This window comes from Dromaius novaehollandiae, chromosome W (genome assembly GCF_036370855.1).
Source record: "Dromaius novaehollandiae isolate bDroNov1 chromosome W, bDroNov1.hap1, whole genome shotgun sequence".
Lineage (NCBI taxonomy): Eukaryota > Metazoa > Chordata > Aves > Casuariiformes > Dromaiidae > Dromaius > Dromaius novaehollandiae.
Window position 1 is genome coordinate 11,319,336 of NC_088130.1, and position 22,129 is coordinate 11,341,464.

Consider the following 22,129-nt stretch of genomic DNA (forward strand, 5'->3'; position numbering starts at 1 on the left):
GAGGAATCTTCCTTGGATCATTCATAGTCATCAATAATATCCTTCAAAACATTCTACCATTGAAAATTCACATATTTAAAAACCACCTGCTAGATGAGACTATGTACCACATAGGAGTAAATTTAGTGAAGTCCAGGTTACTTTTTAGAGTAAGTTAGTGTTAGCCTAAAACTAACATAACTACTTTCAGCCTTAGGTAGAGAACACTGACAAAACAGTCTGTGTTTCAGATTGGATAGGTTTACTCCTCAGAGGAGCACTTAAAATGAAATGCCTACATATATTTCTGTACACACATACAAGTGTAAATTAAATTATACTGTGGGGGAGACAGGGGAGGACAGATCGAATGAAAATACTATACATGAATATATATATAATATTTTCCTCACCTATGACTTTGCAATATTTGATTGTATGGAAAGGGAGAAAGGTTTGGAGAGTGAAATGAAATACATATTTATGCTGCTTTACATAATTTCTGAAAGCAACCATTTACCTTGTTGTCCAGATGCAGTAAGAGAGAGTTTTCTTGCTTATCAAAATTTATCTTCCTTGGGGGAAGATCAGAATTTTCAACTCTAACAAGTAGTTTGTTGCCATCACTTTCAGGCCAAAAAGGAATGCACTAGAAAAAAATATTTTAAATTAAGTGAAAAACAAGCTAGATGTTAAATGGCATTCACTAAAGTTCATTTATTTAAATTTTAACCAAAACTGAAGTAAGCTGGATCAGACACTCTTTAGAACACCTAAAAATAATTACTTAGCTGAACAAAATAAATAGAAAGTCAGAAAAATTCAGACTACAGTGAAGGAACAGAGAAGATACGTAGCTAAGAGCAAAAAGGTAAGACTGTATGTAAAATCCACTGTATAAAGTTGAGCAGAGCTGCAACACCAAAGTGGCCCAGCTTGGCAATGAGAAAATTCAATGGACAAAGCTTTGTTTTTTCATTAAGAGATCTCTTGCAAAAAAGGTATAAATTATAAAGAATCTTATCTTCAATGACAAAAAAGCATATTAGCATAAATACAACATTAAGTAACTGGAGTAAGCAGGACACCAGCACACTAGCTGTTCTTTTGGATATATACACACACACACACACACACACACACACACACACACACACACACACACACACACATATATGTTTTTAATACTGAAGACTTTGGTAACTAAATCACAGAGGACATTCTGCTATTCACATCCACAACTGAATCACAGCCATTTTGAGTTAAAGATGATAAAATTCCACAGAAAATCTCTCTTCAAACAGTTTACATACTAAATGGATGAGAGAGGGGAAGGGAGGGAAAGAGGACAGAAGTTTTACCTGTAACTTAAGTCCTACCACAGGAATGAGCTAAGATTAGCAGTAACTCTCAACTGCGTTCACAAACGCACGCTGCACTCTTTTAAAGACTGTGGTGGTTTTATACTTATAATGAAAAGACCAGCAAGAGCCAAAGACTGTCCAGATAAATCATCTTTCCTGTATTTCAAACTGCTCATCTGCAACACTCAAAGCTTCAGGAGCGTCTCTCCAACACAGATTAAGAAATGAGATTTTTTTATATTCAGTTATGGCCGACCCTAGAATTAAATCTTCAATGGTGAAAGACTAGCTCACCAACTTACCATGCCACTAAGTTCCCTCTCCCATTGTTTCTCACACCACAGGAAGCAGGAAGACAAGGGAAAAAAATATAGTTAAACAGCAAGATTGAAGGTGTTATCTAAATCAACATGTATCCCAGACAAAGGAAATTTAAACCGTTTTGTAAACTAGCATAAAATACCGCAAGTCTCAACATGGAAACTAAGAGCACTCAGAGGAAATGCAAAGAGAACCAGCCAACAATAAATTAAAGTTTGAAATCAAAAGCAAAACAAATGAAAAGGACCGGTAAACAAGAGGCAACAGAAACAACTACAGAAAACAGAAAAATAATTTTTTGCAATTGTCTTTAGTCACAGAATGTGTCACAAAATGATGTTTCCAAATCTTTTGCAACAGGCTCGCAAAGCGCTTCACCAGATGTCGTATTTCTGCTTCAAGCTGTATCTGTACTAGTAGCTTTAAGTTATATTTAGCAGTGAACTTATATATAGTCTTGGTCAAGATTCTTTTTCTCTTTTTAAGGATGTGCACTGGTCAACTCTCTTGCATTACACCTAATTCGAAGCACTGTCCCTGACAAGCCATTTCACACTGATCAATATCCATCAACTGTCTGACGCAGAAAACAGGATTTTTCTAACAAGAGAAAGTGGTGTTTCTGACAGACGACTGCACTCCAGACAGGGAACGTGTCCAAGAGGAGAGGGGCTCTACATAAGGACTCCTTTTTTTCCCCGATAACACAGACTGTCACTAAGAAAGAACTGTCATAAAAGAGGAAAGTGGCAGGAAGGACTCTGCTTAACTTAACATGACAAAAATTGAATTGGGGGGGGGGAAGCAAATGAATCAGGCTGAAATAAGGATTAACAACGATTTATTATGATCAATTAACTCAATAATTTTGTTATTTTTCTGAAGATCAATCTAACGTTAAAGAGTATAGTAAGAAGTACTCAAAAAATCGGAGGCACTAATTCAAAAGTCTAGTTTAGCTAGATAGTGCAGTTCTATATCTCAAGAACAGCATCCGACTTGCTCCCGGAAATCTCTCCTAGATACCCAGAACTAGACTAAGAGTGTCTGGACTCTACGCAGATATAGACGAGATTAAAAACGTACTGGACCGAGCAATCCACCCAGATGAACAACTTTGGGAGAGCTAACTGTCACAACACAGAATTTCAGAAATTGCTTGTCAAAAGGAGGAAAAAAAAAAAAAAAGACATTGTGGAAAGGCAAGTAATTTGGGGTGCAGGGTCTGGAAGAATTTTAAGAGGGAATACAGACCCCCCTGTTAACCTCTACTACTACTACATCCAGTAAACTGTCATATTTAATCTTTCGAAAGATATTAGGAGTGATCCTAAAATCTACAAAGTTGTCCTTTGATACTTGATAAATGAATGGCGACTGAGATAAATTAATACAATTATGAAACACTTGAGAAACAATGATGGGATTTGGGGATAATTACACAATTCTGTAAGCGTATCAATAAAAGTCAATACAGGAAAACTGCTATATATTGTAACAATATATTTGAACTTTCAAAACTATTGCCTTTGAATAGTTTTGGCAAAGGATTTTAAATGTCCCTGCAAAATAATAAAATTTATTCCAGTAACTCTTGTATTAGACAACGCCACATCAAGTATAAACCAAGAAACACTAAGGAATAGTGAAAATCTGACTATATTTTCCCAGGGTAAGAGGTTAGATGTGAAATGGCCTATGACATTACATATGAGTCATTAAGAGCCTTATTAATGAACCGTATTAGGAACCATGCCTTTATGGAACCAGCAAAACTATGTAGCTTCAAACAGTCAGAGGAACATAAGAACATGAGAAAATGAGACAAGTGTGCAAGCTTCTGGCATACAGTCTATTCTTGAATAAAATCCAAGAAACATTTTTGAAAAGAGTAATAACTACTATGGGAGCCTACACTGACTTAAACACTTAAAAAAAGCTGAACGTCATTGTGTACAGCTCCACAAAAAATCTCTACATAACAGTGACAGTGAAAACCCAAAGTAGCATGAATTTCATAAATTGAAATAATAGAATTCTTATATTTGACATTTCATAGCAGGTTTTGGTCAAAAAGGCAAACAATAAAAGGCAAATATGATCTGCAGTATTAAAACACAAACTCTTGTATTTCCTTATTCCCATTAAACATCATTAATATAAAGAATTTAATACCATTCATAATAAAAACAGATGCTTGTACTATTAACAACAATAACATCAGTCAGGATGCAGAGACATCAGAGGCAGATAACGATTCATGTGAACCTTCACGAAGTTAATAAGGAGTTAATTTTGATCCAGCCAGACTATTACAATCCCCCCCCAAATCTTACACCTCTTTTGGAAGGAACGGAAGAGTCCATTCTGCCCATTATCAGGGAAAAGTTACTGAAGCAGATAGCCCACAGCACCAATAAATCATACTAACTATTTAAAAGGATTCCAATTTAATCATTGTGCATCTGGTCATAATTTCTCTTCCATAATCAGTATAGATAAAATGCATATTTAAGGAACATGTATTTAGGGTACCAAAAATGTAACAAACATATGTTTACATACCATTTAATATACATATACTTTAGGATTATTTTAGTCTGCAAGCATTTTTTCAATAACCATTAGGTATACGTACAGTCCTAAATAAAGAGACTTATGGAGTGCAGCACAGGGCCTTCAACAACCATACTATTTGTTAGAACAAACTCTCGCACGTTTTGGACCTGTTCTCTTCAAGACATATATGGGGCAGAGAGAGTTCACTCTATAAACTCTTCCTCAAAGGTAGTGTGGATCGGTTTTAGCTTTCACAGAGCTCCAACACTACCCTAGACATTGCTTCTCCTACCTGCTCTGAAGGTAGGCCACAACATGATGGTTCAGACGCATTGAACTCAGAATGCACTCACATACATGCACACAAAGAACTCAAAACACCTACAAAAATAATTTTATCAGGATGGAGTTATGCTGCAATACCATAAGCCAAGTGCAAATAGTCCGCTCTGTGGCACATTAGCCCTAGGCAGCATGGGCAGAAGCCATTTCTGTACCAATTGGCCTGAGGGCCAGTGATGCCCTTCTGGAAATGATGCATTAAGCAGTAAAAAAAAAAAAAAAAAAAAAAAAAAAAACCAAAAAAAACCCAAAAACCCAGAACGCCACAGCAGAGACACTAATCCCAGAAGAACAGCTTGGAGCTATCTGAAGCTACACAACGGATCTTTTTCCTGTGGGAAAATGGCATGACATCTATCTGCCAGGTCAGCTAAACCACACTATCAGATACCACTGAAAAAATTGAACAGAAGTATCAGCACCACTACAGAAAGAGATATTACAGTAACAATGCAGGTCTTTTTCCTCACATTAGTGTATGTGATGCAGGTAACAGAGAAAACATTGCCAACTATCATGCAAGACAGGCTTACCATTTGTCCTAAAACAACATTAAGAAAAGATAGCAGAACACAGATAATCTGTTGAAAAAGCACAATATGTTCAGACACTGTCATCAGACACCATGCATGGTTCCTATTTTCTGTCTATAAATGTTTAAATATTTTTTTTTCCCCTTAGAGAAACAACTAGGAATAGCTTCTTTTTTAAGCTTACCTGTTGCAAAACAATAGGAATCCACTTCTCCTTGCCTTCTTCAGACACTTCCAAAGTGTATTTGCTTCTATTTGAGATCATAAAAAATGGAGTGAAAGTTACAATTCTAGTAATATTAAAACTGCTGTTGTTTATGGTGACTCCAACCTGCAAATTGAAAGACACTTTAAGAAGTATGCTGTTCTTTTCTTACTTCATTTATATTTTCTAAGACTTTGAAAGATAAGTTTAACTCACTTGATACTCCTTTTTATGACTCTTGCATTTCACAGAACCATGACTTCCAACAGTATCCAGCGAAAATTGATCAGACAGTTCGCTGTCAGTTACCATAAGTTGCACCTACAAAGAAGCAACCTGAGTTAATTTTCAATTTACAGACACTAACATTTTAAATCATATATAGAATATATGTATACATAAACCTATAAAAAAACATACCAGAAATACTGATGTTTCCATTAAAAAGTCAAGCTACGACTATTGCCAGTTTTGACTCAGACACAGGTATTTTCTGCCACCCTTAATTAAGGCTACATGGAGCAATCCCTTTAAGTCTAAGATACTCCAGTGAAAGCAACCGCTTTGGGATCCAGGCCAGCCTTATCACAATTTAAACCTCAAAGTACACGGAGTCACATCAACATAGCTTTGTCATTTCTCTAATTTCAACACTCTCACTGCTATTCTAAAATGTTCCCAAATATTACATTTACACAACATAATACTCCAGCAGTCAGTAACACTCAGCATTAAAAATATTACATAGCAATCTCAAAAGACAAATTGCAACTTAACCTTAGCTTACTACCACCTCAGACCCAAACTAACAACCACCACTGCAAGCATTCACTTTTCAAGAAACACAGCTTCACACTTCTTACACAGACACTTGGTCATATTTAGAATAAAGACATTTATTGAAGCAACTTAAATAAAATTCACTAATAAGTGTTTTTTAAAGAAAAAATTTCCTCTATTACATTTCTCTCAAAGATGAGCATCTTTCTTAACAATACAGTTGATAACGTAGATTTCACATCTCAAGCATATCTGACAACATGCTGCCATATTCTGTCTTTAGACACAGATATACTAGTTTTCATGCCCTTCACTGAGCATAACACAGTATTATTATAGATTGCTTTCAAAGTGTAAAAACCCTTTTATTCAGCAAGATAGGAGAGTACAATACACAGTTATCAGATTTTATTAACTACAATACCTTGTTGTTTTGGAGGAAGTTTTTGGGCTGGAAAGAAAAAAGTAGCGGCTTTTTGTAATCCAGAGGATGCTTGCGGTGAATACCATCAGCTTTGTATTGCAACATTCGACCAGTTTTATTTACCATCCAATATGGACTGTGAATTGCTATGACCATCTGCCCAGTTGTGTAGGTCACGTGGACAGCAATATCCAATTCAGTCTTATCCAACTCAGTGATGCAGTAAAATGTTGTGAAGCTGATATCTGGTAGATTACTTTTTATATGGTACTCACTTTTCCAATTTTGATCAAGATAATTAAGCAACTGTAAATCTAGCTTTGTTTGATCCAAGACTGCATTGTGAATCTGGGCTGAGCATCCATCTTCTAAAGTGTCATGTTTGTTCCCGTTTCCCTAAAAAAAAGTACATTTATGTAAGATTCACAGTCAAAATCTGTATCTGCTTATTTTGTTTACATATAATCTATGCATCTTTGAAAATTAAGATACAGCTTATATAGGCAACATTTTGAAATGGTTATTGTGCTATTTAATCATGTTGCACTCTTAAACCTCCATCTTAATATTACATTTTAATAAAAAAAACTATACGTTGTCATCATTGTTTCACCAAAAATCTGTTGCTAAATTCAATAAGTAAACATGCATAAATGACAGATTGCCTCAACTCAGTGTTTCTTTCATTAAATTTAAATTAGTAAGAGACTTACACAAAAGAGTTTGCTACTCCTAAGCATATGGTGGAGGTCACGGTCTCAAGCTCTAGTAATTGTGAATTGTGACAAAACTTGATGATTAAATTCTACTACTTGAGCCCAAAGACTAAATATTAAGACCACCTAAGAAAACGTTTCCTTGTCTCCATCTACATTTCTGTTATCCTATTTGCAAGTAGCAAAGCACAATCACAGCAGTTCTACAGAGTGAAACATTTGCTGCTGAGGAACCAAGGACCACACCGTACACGCTTCAGGGGTTTTAATTGAGAGTGGCTCATGTCGGGCCCCGCAATGAATGCGCATTAACAGTCAGAGCGCACCTTCTGGTTTCATTTCATTTGAAAAGAACGTACAGTCTGGGACCAGCCTGAAATTCAAGCCAAAGCTTGGCGAATAGGCACCAATGGTAGATTTTCTTAAAAATCACCCTACTGATTGCAAATAAAATGCTAATGCAGATCAATCCATTTATGCTGCTTAAGGCAGCCATAACTCACACAAGAAACTACACTGTTTAATTAGGATCAAGCTGCACTTGGAAACCAGAGAATGACACTCTCACAAAACCAAACTTAAACAGTGTAAATTTCTCTTTACCTATGTATCTAAAGTACAAGTTATTAACAATGATTAAAAACAGCGTTTTTCACATTCCAGTACTGTTTCACTTCTGTAGATACAGACATGCCTTTAGGATCTGCAATTCTGCTTCACTGCTATTCCAACAGAAACACTTTCTTTCAATATCCATTTATAAAATACATTTAAACTAGTTAATCAGCTTACATAACATAGGCAGGAAATACCATAGAAATTAAACATTAAAGAATTACCTCAACAGAATAAGTTATTTGATATGGAAGAAGATTGCGGAGAAGAACAGAAGGCCATAAATGTACAACATATGGAAAATCCCATTGGTCATCCGCACATAATGAAGATGTCAATGTGTCCTTTACTGGGACAATATTGATGACAAGTGAGTAGTTAGTTGACTTCACCGACTGGCATTTCCTCTGCAATAAGCTGTCAACATTTTTCATGATTTCATCAAATGTAATTCCTTCACACATATCATATTCTCCATCCACTCCATTTTCACTGGCTAGGGGTTGCAAACTCAGTCTGGATCTGTAAATGAAAAAACATTTTAAAATACTTAATAAAATATTGACTTTTTCAGTTACTACGATGCTTTTACAATGCTAACACTCTAGTATTGTTTGGGTTTTTGAGTATTTCTGACAGTAATTCATTGCCTGCCTTCATCTTGCTTAAAGGAGGAAGCAAAGAGGAAGGCTAGTTCACAAGGTTCCTGGGATTGTACTGGCTGCAGTTTTTTGCTCCATACTCTACGTAACTTTGGAAAGAAGGGACTGTTTGTTAAAGAATAGCGAACTGAAACTGTCTAGAGGTAGCCGCTTAGCACAACTTATATAAAACTTGCTTAGCATGAGTAGCTAAATTTGCTGAAGCCTTAGGCCGCACGTGGGAAAAGTAACGAACCTTTACCTAGTTTAGTAAAAAACAGTGCCTCAGAGCTCGTTCAGGCTGGGAAGATAAGGAAGCCACACGCGGTCTGCGCTCCTGTGTCACCCACTCCGAAAGGGAAGACGCCAAAACAATTGAAAAATAAGACCTTGGGAGACAACCGCCAGACCCAACAAAAACAGAGGTACAACCGTCATCAGAGACCTCAAAAAACAAAAATAAGGAGAAAAACAGCTTACCTCAGAATGACGATGAGACCCAATGAGGAGCAGGAGACCCCAGACCAAAAAATTACTATTGGTCTAACTACTGCATGAGGGGTGGGAAATGTAAGTTGAAAAAACTATAATTGCCCAGGATTTGTTTATGTTAGGGTCCCTCTTTGGAGGCACCCAGCTCGAGCTGTAACTACTGCACGCGCGTCATTAAAATTTAATTATTTAATTTGCTTTGATTTGGCTCTGAACTTTTCTGCGGGAACCTAGGGTCAGGCCCTGTTATGGTGGCCGACAAGCCTAATTTCCTTAACACTGTTGGAGACTCTTACAAAGACACTGCCCAATTCCTTTACAAGAGCTGTTATTTTTCTGTTCTGAGGAAAAGGTTTGGATGAACAGTTCACTCTTATGACAGAGAGCTGCAGAAAGTGCCCTTCTTTCCAGTCACCAAGTATATGGATTATACATGCATAGTTTTCATAAGGCAACTGCTTTAACCCAGTCAACTGCTCCTCGACTTAAGATTTTTGCCAGTAAGCAATTTCTGACTTCCTAGTGGAATTCACCAATATACCTATGCAATGAATCAGAATGTAGCTAAATCTTATTAAACAAAATGCAGATAATCAGAAATATTAATGAACCTATAGTATCTTCAGTAAAGTGCAACCAAAAAGGAAAATGGAAAGAGAAAGATTGATTTTATTTTCTTGAGAAGAACACTGAAGCATTCTATAACTTACAATCACTGTGTACACTTCAGCAGAAAAACTTAAATATTGTAATATTTATGATTACATAGGTGTCATCTTATAAAATGGGGGTAGAATAGAAGGAAAAAACTCTGCAATCCTAAAAAACAACCAAAGCACACTTTTAATTGCCTAAAGTTAGTGACAGTTCAGCTAGCTGCTACACACAAACACATTTCAGTTTCAATTGGGTATTTGAAGGTACTGATGACAGCTACCCTGGAAGCAGAATCTTATGGTTGACAGGCCTTTTTCTACCTCTATGATGGAGACTAAATGTATTAGTTTGAATTTTATGCTTCAAAAAATCACCCAAAATCAAAATCAGGCTCTTTTTTCTCCTTTTCCAACTGCAATAAATCACTCAACATCATTCCGCTATGAAGACACACTGTACTGCGTGGATAACCATCACTGTGTCCCAGAAGCATGCAGACTCAGATTCTTAAAGGAGTCAGTAAGAGTTAAGCACTTAACTAATTTAAGTTGTTCCATAAAATGGTTTTCAAAAGAGCCTAAATCAAGAGCACTGATTCAAGAATTAAATAATATTTTGTTTAACTCAGACTATAAAATCTGAGATGATTCTAGCCTACAATGATATAGTCATTATAATATTAGCTAGCAATGGGAAACAAATTTTTGAAAATAATATCTATTATTGTATCCATATAATTATTCTAAAAATCAACAATGTATAAATATATTCCATAACAAAGGAGCAACATAATAATACCTGTAAGAGGACAGGGGTATGTTGAATTCATTTTCTGGTGAAGCAGTTCCTAAACATCTTCCTTCCTCAAAAATATTTAATGGAATTGAAAAGTGATTCCTTATCTACATAAAACAAAAATCCAGTAAGATACCATAGGAAAAACTGGAAAAATAAGATGCTTTGAGCCTAACAGAGCACAGTATAAGAACTCTCTCACTGTTCATTTTATCTATTTGTAATTCTTGCGCAGGTATTTAACGAGAACAGCATCTGATATCATCTTTACAAAATTTTACTGTGCAGTTCAATGTTATATTTCACTTATGAAATTAATACATTAGCTGTAAAATCCTCTTCAAACAGAAACTTAAAGCTCTGTAAAAGGAAAGACAAGTAAATCTGAACGACCTGATAATTTTCAAAACAATTTTCTTTTCAAAATGTAATAGATACATTGCTTGCAGGTCCAATCCCATACGGCAGAAAACACAAGAGAAGTACATCATCTGTTTAAGGTTAAACCACCACACCCATTGTAATTTGGGGTGCATAGATTTTTTTAAATCTTTGGAAACATTCCTTTTATGTTTTTCATATAATTTAATCGCATTATTAGCTCCTGGGAATTCATCATAATTAGCTGTTCTCCTTCTAAATATTCAATTGTTTAATGTTCTTCATTGCAAATCTGTGTGGAAGAAATGTCTAATTTTGCTTAGATGCTCTGAGAATTTTAGGCAGACATTTACAGATTAACATAAGGGCATGAATTACCAACATTGACTATAGATTTTCTGTTGTCATTAATATTCAATTATTAATATACATTAACATTCAATTTTCTATTAAGTCTCTAAGCAGATCAGTGTTGTTAGGGCAATAATTTTGTTATATACTGTACACTCATCCAGTTATGACATTATATCACACACAAGAGTGATCATACATAAGAGCGAAAGGTTGGTCTTCAGTATCAAAGTTGTATTTGAACAAAATAAAAGCATATGCAGCAAAATTCAAACACCTGCTCTTCTTTCATTTCCTATCTGAACAAAGACATCTAAGCTGTGTTTCTGCAGCAAACATGCAAATACTAGAAACAGCAATATTCTTTCCTACTTTTGACCCATTTGCAATTACTTCTAGGGCTTTTACAGATCACAACAAAGTCTGGATACTGACCGAAATCTAGTTATCTATTTTAATTTTAATATCAATCTTGAGATTGATATTAAAATTAAAATTTAATTTAGGGAAGAAAACAATAAATTTCGTCATTAATGAAGTCATAAATCACTCTGGGGAAAACCTGCAAATGAAATGTAACAGTGACACTGTCACATAACACTACTTTTGGGACCAACTATGAAGTTCTGTATCTTTGCTACCATGTAAACGATAAAACGTGTATCAAAAAGACTGCTTAATCAGAAAGTGGCTTCAAAAAAGGTATATGCTCAAAGGGTTTATGCTCTTCAGCTGACCTGGTACTGAATTTGAAATTCAAATAGAAAACATTACTGATGAATTATCCTGATCTAAAATCTGGTCTCTTCCCTCCCTGCCTTGTCACTTTGAAAAGACTTGGTTCTTGAAATTATCTTCTAAACTGCCTTACAATACAATTACCTTATTATGAACATAAGCAAGGTTATAAGAGCTGTTCAAATCAGTCAGTTTGTATAATATGGTTTATGTAAGACTGCAGGATCATTTACTCTCATAAAAAAAAAGAAAAAATAACCTGGATCGGAGAACGTATAGTTATCATCTTGCTTCCTTCAACAGTATCAATTTGGCAGACAATGGATCTTTCAACACCTGATCCCTCATGTCTTACAGTGTAAAGACATCGGCCCACTTTTGTCAATGGAATCTTTTCCACCGTAGAATGATTATGTGGACCTAGTGGTTGTAAGATGAGAAATGAAAGACTCAAAGAGCATAAGCATATATTTGAACAACAGAAACGTGCATTCAAGAGTATTTTCTGTACCACCCAATCTGTAAAACATGTGAAACAGATGAAAAAGTGCAATCGTCACTTTTAATCTGACAGTCCTGCAGTGCTACTAAATAAACAGCAATGATTCTCTCTACCCCACAGAAAGAGTAAATGAATCCATCAGTTTTAAATCTTTAGTGTTTTTTTGCCACTGCAAATAAAATTAGTGTCTAGAAAAAAAATGTTTACAAAATGTAATGGTTTATTAATAAGGTACAGCATGTATATATCATAAAAACAATTCAACTATTAATAAATCACAAGGTCAAGACTGGTCAAACAAGTCAGTTCTGAAAAACTTTAGTGCTACAATATATAAACTTGCATTGTAAACTCACACACTATTAAAATAGGTAAGTTGTACCTTTAATTGCAGTTTTACTTTAAATTATTTAAAACAACCTTTTCTTAAAAATATTCCCCTTAAGATTAAATTTTTCTATGAACACGCATACAAAGGCGTTAGTTTGCTATGAAGAGCTATTATTTTGGGGCAGCTTAATTCTGCATTAACTGATGAATACAAATAAAAACTATTTAATTGCAGTAAAAAATGATGAAATAAAAATTAGTTGCCTAAACTATTTATCATAGTAGAAAATTTATGCTACAGAAGTTATGTTCAAATACCTGCAAATTAACAAGCAAGATGATTATAACATTTAACTGAGAAGCAGGAGTTCAGATATTGCCATGCAGCTAGAACCCCAAAAAACATTCTTTTCATGTTACGCAGTCCCCAAATATTTACTGAAACATATAAGATGCAGTTTACAAAAGTAAAAGATTTATGAATTTTACAACTTACAGATTTGAATGTAAAACCTTTTGCTACTCAGAGTTGTCATTGCTGTGAACTGGTCACTCTCGTTTTTAGTTCTGACGTATTCCATATTTAAATTTTCTCCATCTTCTAAATGAAATATTTTTGCTCCAAATTCAACGTTAATGACACTAAAGGAATCACTAGGTGAGACAGTGATAGGAAGTCCTAAAGAATTTATTATTACAAAAGGTGCTCGGTCTTTTTTGAAGATGTCTGAAGTTTGGCTAGCTGCTTCAGCAAATGCCTAGAAAACAAAATATAGATACAAAACAGAAATATCCTTAGTAAGACTTCATCAAGATGATCTGTGCAAACATTTGTTTAACATGATTCTGAATCTGCAAAATTAATCTTTCTTACCATGCCTAAGTTACTCAACATTAGTAGCCCACATTTGGATAGTGTAATATTCAGCTGGTCTTTTGAGGAAACATGTATTACTGTTTTATATTCTGGGACTTTGTAGTTCTCCTCTTCTGCATCTGATTCAACTAATGCTTTTTTAGCCTTCTTTTTCATCTGAAAGGAGATTTTTAAAGAATTCTTATCAGGTCATTCTTTCCATAGAAGCAAACTCTACTTTAACACAGTTGGACAACATTTCCCTTTCTAGAAACAAAGATGATAGTTCGGACTAGAGCTGCAAGTTCTTTTGCAGCCCTGCCATATGGTTTTCCTTTTTTAATCACTTTTTTTTTTTTTTTTAAGAGAGAGAGAATAAAGAATGTAATAGGCAAAAAAAAATACAGTTGAGAGGTCAATGAAATATATTTACAATTGTATTTCAAATCTGAGCAAGATCATCTGCGGTTTGACTTATTACCTCCTGCTTTTCTCTTTCATTATGGCCTTAACTTTCTACAGTAATGGTCTCAGAAGGGTAAAGATTATTTGGCAATGACAGTCCCAGGAAAAGGACAGGTTTTCCATTCTGAACAACTCTCAGGCAAAAAATTTTTTGAAAAAATGTGGACTAAAGAGTTAGGATAGAGGGAGAAAAAAGTATCTCCCTTCCTTAAAATAAATGTTTTTCTACTTTGAGATCAGTCTAGATTATGTCCTAATGAAAGATGAAGCTGAAGTGAAAAGAATTACACTCCCACTGTGCACTGTGTGCAAATCAATAACAGACATCAGTTTTTTCAATACGATTCTGCTACAAATACCATCGTGGAATGAGGTGAGTCGTCTCCTCTCCTTCCAAAGCCACTGAATGCATGTCATTACCATATGAACTCACTTCAGAGAAACTGATATAAAGCCATCATGATTATCTAGTGCAACAGGAATCAAAGCTTCTTACCACCCAATAAGCAGTATTATTTTAAAGATTTGTGAGTTTGGATGTTCACTGGTGCCCACTGCAAGAGCTATTTTTACTCAGTAAGATGGCAAAAAAGTCTCAGTAACAAAAGGGAGGAACCAAATTATTAGAGATTTAATTAATCTCAGCAATGAAAGGGGCTTTTTTTTTAAAAGGAGAAAACAATTTTTATTTATGGAAGAAATAGGTTTAGTTTTGGAAATTATACCTTGATTTCAAGAATCCATGGTTTGAATAAATCAGTCTTCTCAATTTCTAGCGGTTCAAGTAAAGGTTCCCACACCCCAAACATCTCATTAAAATAGTGTACCTATAGAATGCAAAAATCAATTAGTTGCTACACAAGTAGGAAGTTACATAGAACTGAAATGAGGAAAGCTCTAAAGATTTTAAAAGACATAAAATTTGCTTTACAAATACATTAATTGCTTTGATACAATAAAAGACTTGCAATCAGATTGCACTTTTACTTTATTCCCACCATTAGATGAAGCAAATGCATAAGGCATAAATGAGGTCTGCAAGTCTCCATCACAGAGACTCATTTCCAAATAAGTGATAAAAAGACTGTAACTTAGAAAATATAATTTTTGTTTAGACTGTAGGCACATTTATAGCACTACGAAATAAAGGCAAAAGAATCCACCTATAATAACCAATGAATTTTCTTGTCACTAATTTTCATTTATGAGCCAGAATTTGGAAGATTTAAGTGCAGTACTGGTACCAAGTAACATATTATGGAAATGATACATGAACATATTCTATTGCAATCATAATTTAAAGATGTCAAAGAGTTTTAGCAGGTTGCTACTCCATAATTTAATATTGTTGCAACGGACCTTCAGGAACCTGCATAGAGTGTACATGTGAGACCGTATACCACAAATTACTGCCATTAATACTAATACATTAGATATTTATTATTAGATACCTTAACACCTTATGCCCTGCTCCTTCAACATGTATCTGTATGAGTTTAATAGTCAAATCTAAGGACTATTTTTTATTGTGCCTAAATAAACATAATGGGCTTAGTAATCCTCAGAAAACTTTTCTTCCATTTTTAGGGTTCCTCACCTCTAGCTCAAGCCAAGAACGTAGGTTGATAAGAGTACTCCAGTTTTTTACTTCTCCAAGAAATGATGACTTTGCTAAGAGCATTGGTACAGTTCGGTGACCAACCCCAGCTTCAAGTGTTATAATGACTGATTCAATATTCATTTTCAATGTCTCTCCTGTGGGAACCAGTTCAGCGGTTGGATTTATATCTTCCTTTTCATTTGATTCTTCAAGAAACCACATTTTTAGATTTTTTATATCTTTCTTATTCCACAAATCTGGAGGAATTTGACTGATCTCTTCCTCTGTCGTTTCCGTAGTGGGAGAAAGGGCTGATGTAATGGTAATCACTGTATTTATGATTATTGGTGAAACCTACAAATAAGAAGTTGGAAGAATTGGAAATGAGAAGTAGCACAAGGAAAAAAGTCAGTTATTTTCAGACACAAAATTATAATTAAAATGTTACACCCTCCAAACACTTTGTTCTACACATGACCCTTTCCTCACTTTTGAGGACTGATTCCTTTCCCCAAGCTACATTTTAACCTGTTCAGGTTTTCAATTTCTGCCTGTCTTCCAGAGGGGAGCTTTCAAAACTAATCATCCAACTCCCTATATGCAAACACCTCCAAACTTATCTCTGCATTTCAAGACATCATACAAAATACAGATTCCCAAAAGTGTAGTGACACAATTGTTATTTTTTTAATTTTATTTTCACATGCTAAACAGCTAGGTGACCTGACAAAGATAGGAAACAATTCCTCACCTTCAGTCATTCCTTTTCTTTTTTTTTTTGTTTTTTAAAGAAAGATATCCCAACAAGCAGCTTTAAAGCTTTCTGAGCAGGAGGGGTAGAAAATTAAAACCATGATAAAAAAAAAAATCTACCTACTTTTATTGTTAGAGATTTAATCGTTAGATCAGCAAACTGCGGGTTAGTACCCGACCGCTTCATTTCGAAGAAGAAGTCACAAGGCTGTAATACCTATATAAAGGAACAAAAGAACATGTTTAATTGAAAAAAACTTTTTAAAATTATATAATTTTAAGTATTATGAATGCAAAATACTGACAGGAAAATATTGGTTCTTCAAAGTAAGAGTAATCTGAACATTAATATTAACAGCAATCCAAACGTTAATATTCATACAAATATAAAGGGGAAAAAAGGCATCAGGAGCAACATCTCAGCCTTTCTCAACATTAATGTGTCAGAAATCAGCTATTGTAAAATGTGTCACTTTACAGTAACTCCATTCTTTAGGTAATGAAGTCTGCAGATGTCTTCAAATGATCCAAATGCTTGTGACTTTTGAAGAGAACCAGACTTTTCAATTAATGGCAACAAAGCAACATCAACTGTCTGAAGTACCTTGCAGTTGTTCAGAATAAACAAATCCCTGTTTGAATCATAATCACTCAGTTCCAGCTTTATTTTACAATCAGCCTTTGCATACTCCCATTTAACGAAGCTTACCGAAACCCTAAACTATATGATATACAAAAAGCTATGTGATGAAGAAAGCAGTCACATGTAATTAGACTCTGATACTGCAATGATAGCAGTATTTGCTCTCCAGTCCCCACCTGAGAAACTAAGCATCTCTGAATAATAGTAATTTCCAGTAGTATTAATTTTGCAGGCTTTCCTGTCTTCTCTGTCCTTTCCTAAATCAGATGCTGGGAGCACAAAAATACCCCAAATCAGTTTTAGCATCCTCTTCCCAGCTGATTTCAACCTAACAGAATTGTTTGCCCATATTATTTTATCCACTGTTCAAGTTTATACTTTTATTTCTCTTTTGCATTACAGACAGGAATGAAAATAACATGTCCTCCTTCAGACCAAGGTACAGGTAAGAAACGTAGGTAAAGAATCTCATCATGTATGCTACTCTTACCCAGGAAACTAGCTTCTGGATTATCTATGGAAGTCTATGTATCAAGATGATAAATCCATCTACCATTAGTACCTCAAAGTTTAAGCCTTATAAAATCTTCATATGAATACCAACTTATAAAAATCTTGTGATCTTCATAAAACACCATTCATAGAGTTCCTTTTCTTGACTAAAGAAGTCCACTGAACGTCATCTGAATCTCTATTTCTCTAACTAGTTTCCCAGACTGAAAAGCTGGGTTCAAAGTTTTCCTTACCTACACATGCCCAAAATGACCAGCTATGCTGCTACCTGCAGAGAATGTCTTCTTAATTGATCTGCACTACTCTCTTAAGAGTGTTCTGAATCTTTCAGAGAAGGTACTGTTTTGAGCATCAGAACTAAGGTTCTCAGTTTTCTCCCCTCTTTATATCCTAAGGATCCTATCAGATACAGATTGGATTTTCTGTTCCTACAGTCTGGGCTAAGATTCTGGCAGCTGGGCCTGAAGCCTTCTAATTGCATTCTGCAAAGCTTGCCACATTGACCAGCTAAGAAATGGAAGTCAAGAGACTCTGCATTGTGTCATGACCAACAGTGCAAGAGTATCACTTTGTTTCAATCAGACACTAACACAATCACTAGACTTTTAACAGATCACTGTAATCAAAGATGTGCCTATACTCAAAGAGCTTCTATGAAAGTATGATAAGGAGATAAAGTGGAAGTTACAGTCCTTTGCACATTTATGGTTTTTTTCCAGCCTATCTGGCTCCATAAAGTATTCAGGCATAATGAAGAGTTGAAAGGATGAGCTCTTCGAAAGTCATCTGCAGTCTGAGTACACAAATAAACAGTTGGATGTACTGGCAAGTTGAATTACTTCTCTAAAACAACAATATCATTTTAGAGTTCACTGAGGAAGAACTCTGGTCTGGTCCCCTGTGAAGGCAGGAAAAACTATAAGAAGCTCCAAGAGTCAAGGTATTCCTGCCTTGCCAATGTCTGATTCTGTTGCCATATTATAAACAGGCAAAGTGCTGTTTTAAAGGATTTATAAGCCTTAACGCAAATTTCTGAACTGCATACCATTAGTAGTTTAATTCATAATACATAATTTCTCCCCTGCCTGTGACCTTTTGCTATCCACTTACACAGACATTCAATACAAAATTTTGGACCAAAAATATTCCAAATTTATTAAGTTGCATCTCAAATAGTATATTCTCATAAACTTCTATCTATTTTGCTTACCTGGGACATAAGAGATTACTTTTTTCTGCTTCAGACTATTAATTTTACCTTGTTACAAAATAAACAAATCTTAAAGCCACAGACTAAGAATACCAAACAAAACTGAATAAAAGCAACAATTTACCTTAGCCACAAAATGTTATTCATATGTCTATAATCAACATTTGAATGATGAAAGCTTCTGAAATAACTTGCGTACTAGTAGTATATGTTATATAGTGCTTTGTAAATACAAACCTCCTTTTGGAAACTCACCGTAATACTGTTCCCTTTTCTTTTTTCTGGGAGGAAAGGGCACGCTTTGATTTGTATCTCTCTAACAGCAGCTGTCATGCTATACCTTTCAGGGCTATTTTTAATGAAGACCTCACACTGAGTTGTAACCACCAACGCAGGAGCATCACTTCTTGTTAAATCGGCCACAAACACAATCTCTGGATTTTTAACAATAATATTCATTTCCATTGTAGAGACAGGCTGCAAAGGTGCTTCAAAAATATAAATTAAGTTAGACTGGTTGTTCAAAAATTGTCATCACTTACATCTGTTATAAGTTTTAGAGGTTATTTTAAAGCTTTAGTGATGAAATCTGGCTTAGCTAGAACATTAAAATGGTCAACTATGAGAAGACTGAATAGAATGTCAAGAAGACGCAGAATACACACATGTACAGTAAGTTACAAAACCAAACACATATAGAGGGGATGATTTCCTCTTTCAAAAGATCACATGCAGATTATTCCACTGCAGGTGACTCCCAAGTGGCTGTCATTGCAGATGGTAGCCTTTCCATACAGAAACTTAGTGACTAGCTTGTCAAAAGCCTACATCAGAGCAGGAAATCTAAGTAACAAGCAACAAAATTGCTACACAGCAAATACAATGGACATTTTAGCCAAAAAAGCTAATGAAATAACTTGCATTCTAGTAAATTCGCTTCCTCCAAGCTCAAGATCAGTGCATCCCTCTGAATAAGAAGTCAAGCAAAGGGGGCAGGATACCTGCATGGATGAGCAAGGAGCTCCTGGCAAAACTCAAACAGAAGAAGGAAGTATACAGAACGTAGAAGAAGCGACAGGCCACTTGGGAGGAATATAGGAATGTTGTCAGAGCATGCAGGGGTGCGACGAGCAAGGCCAAGGCCCACTTGGAATCAAGGACAGCAAGGACAACAAGAAGGGCTTCTTCAAATACATCAGTAGCAAAAGGAAGACTAGGGAAAATGTGGGCCCACTGCTGAGTGGGGTGGGTGCCCTGGTGACAAAGGATACAGAGAAGGTAGAGTTACTGAATGCCTTTTTTGCTTCAGTCTTTACTGCTAAGGCCAGCCCTCAGGAATCTCAGAGCCTAGACACAAGAGAGAGAGTCTGGAGAAAGGAAGGCTTCCCCTTGGTTGGATCAGGTTAGAGATCTTTTAGGCAAACTTGACACCCACAAATCCATGGGCCCCGATGGGATGCACCCAAGAGTACTGAGGGAGCAGATAGATGTTATTGCTAGGCCACTCTCCATTATCTTTGAACAGTCATAGAGAACAGAAGAGGTGCCTGAGGACTGGAAGAAAGCCAATGTCACTCCCATCTTCAAAAAGGGCAAGGAGGAGGAGCCAGGAAACTACAGGCCAGTCAGCCTCATCTCCACCCCTGGAAAGGTGATGGAACAGCTCATCCTGGATGTCCTCTCTAAGCATGTGGAGGAAAAGAAGGTGACCAGGAGTAGTCAGCATGGATTCACAAAGGGGAAATCATGCTCAACCAATCTGAAAGCCTTCTATGATGGGATGACTGCCTGGGTAGATAAGGGGAGAGCAGTGGATGCTGTCTACCTTGACTTCAGGAAGGCTTTCGACACTGTCTCCCATAACATCCTCACAGGCAAGCCCAGGAAGTGTGGGCTAGATGAGTGGACAGTGAGGTGGATTGAGAACTGGCTGAATGGCAGAGCTCAGAGGGTTGTGATCCATGGTGCAGAGTCTAGCTGGAGGCCTGTAGCTAGTGGTGTCCCCTGGGGTCAATACTGGGTCCAGTATTGTTCAACTCCTTCATCAATAATGACCTGGATGAAGGGACAGAGTGCCTCCACAGCAAGTTTGCTGAGTATACAAAACACGGAGGAATGGCTGATCCACCAGAGGGCTGTGCTGCTATTCAGAGGGAGCCGGACAGGCTGGAGAGTTGGGTGGAGAGGAACTTCAAGAAGTTCAAAGGCAAGTGCAGGATCCTGCACCCAGGGAGGAATAACCCCATGTACCAGTACAGGTTGGAGGTTGACCTGCTGGAAAGCAGCTCTGCCTGGAAAGACCTGGGAGTCCTGGTGGACACGAAGTTAATCATGAGACAGCAATGTGCCCTTGTGACCAAGATGACCAATAGTATCCTGGGGTGCATTAGGAAGAGTGTTGCCAGCAGGTTGAGGGAGGTGATCCTCCCCCTCTACTCAGCCTTGGTGAGGCCATATCAGGAATACCGTGTCCAATTCTGGGCTCCCCAGTATGAGAGAGACATGGAGCTACTGGAGAGAGTCCAGCGTAGGGCTACAAAGATGATTAGGGGACTGGAGCATCTCTCCTATGAGGAAAGGCCGAGAGAGCTGGGCCTGTTCAGCCTGGAGAAGACTGAGAGGGGATCTTATCAATGTATACAAATATCTTAAGGGAGGGTGTCAAGAGGATAGGGCCAGACTTTTCAGTGATGCCCAGCAACAGCACAAGAGGCAACGGGCACAAACTGAAACACAGGAAGGTCCATCTGAATATGAGGAAGAACTGCTTTACTGTGAGGGTGACAGAGCACTGGAACAGGTTGCCCAAAGAGGTTGTGGAGTCACCTTAAATATTCAAAACCCGCCTGGACATGATCCTACGCAATCCTGTGCAACATGCTCTAGGTGACCCTATTTGAGCAGGGGGTTGGACTAGATGATCTCCAGAGGTCCCTTCCAACCTCAACCATTCTGTGATTCTGTGAAATTAATTCTTCTTTAGTGATACAATTTGCATACTTGGTTTGAGTATCCCACTGTATTTTGCCTAGTACAAGGAGCAGTTTATGCTCCCCAAGGTCTACCAGATTCCTTTGCTTTCCATACATAGAACATTATGATGAGAAGACTAGGCATTGAGCCCAACATTTTAGGCTCAATAATCTTTTGTAGGAGTCAAAAGAGTGCACCCATGAAGTCTGTGCTGGTATCAGAAAACCTGTAGATTCCTGAGAAAGACATGTTTCTACACTCTTCACTGGAGATTGAACAAAAAAAACCACCATTAAAGCTCTGATTAACTTCAGATGCACCAAAAGATTCCAAGAAGCTTTTTAGTGAAGCTGAAAAGAACAACAGCTTCACAGATGTTATTACCTATGGA

The 22,129-nt window shown here is 36.5% G+C and overlaps 1 protein-coding gene across 2 annotated transcripts in view; it reads right to left on the minus strand.

The window, feature by feature from the left end:
* The window catches only part of LOC112983242 (intermembrane lipid transfer protein VPS13A), a 157,469-nt gene that overhangs the window by 36,125 nt on the left and 99,215 nt on the right, over positions 1-22,129 (minus strand). For both annotated transcript variants that reach the window (XM_064500301.1, XM_064500302.1), the window contains exons 39-51: positions 19,021-19,253; positions 16,524-16,616; positions 15,644-16,000; positions 14,772-14,873; positions 13,600-13,758; positions 13,222-13,483; positions 12,153-12,313; positions 10,427-10,530; positions 8,063-8,360; positions 6,508-6,903; positions 5,520-5,624; positions 5,283-5,429; positions 500-628 (exon numbers count right to left, since the gene is read on the minus strand). In XM_064500301.1, coding sequence (XP_064356371.1) covers positions 500-628; positions 5,283-5,429; positions 5,520-5,624; positions 6,508-6,903; positions 8,063-8,360; positions 10,427-10,530; positions 12,153-12,313; positions 13,222-13,483; positions 13,600-13,758; positions 14,772-14,873; positions 15,644-16,000; positions 16,524-16,616; positions 19,021-19,253 — 2,546 coding nt within the window. The remainder of the gene's footprint in view (positions 1-499; positions 629-5,282; positions 5,430-5,519; positions 5,625-6,507; positions 6,904-8,062; positions 8,361-10,426; positions 10,531-12,152; positions 12,314-13,221; positions 13,484-13,599; positions 13,759-14,771; positions 14,874-15,643; positions 16,001-16,523; positions 16,617-19,020; positions 19,254-22,129) is intronic.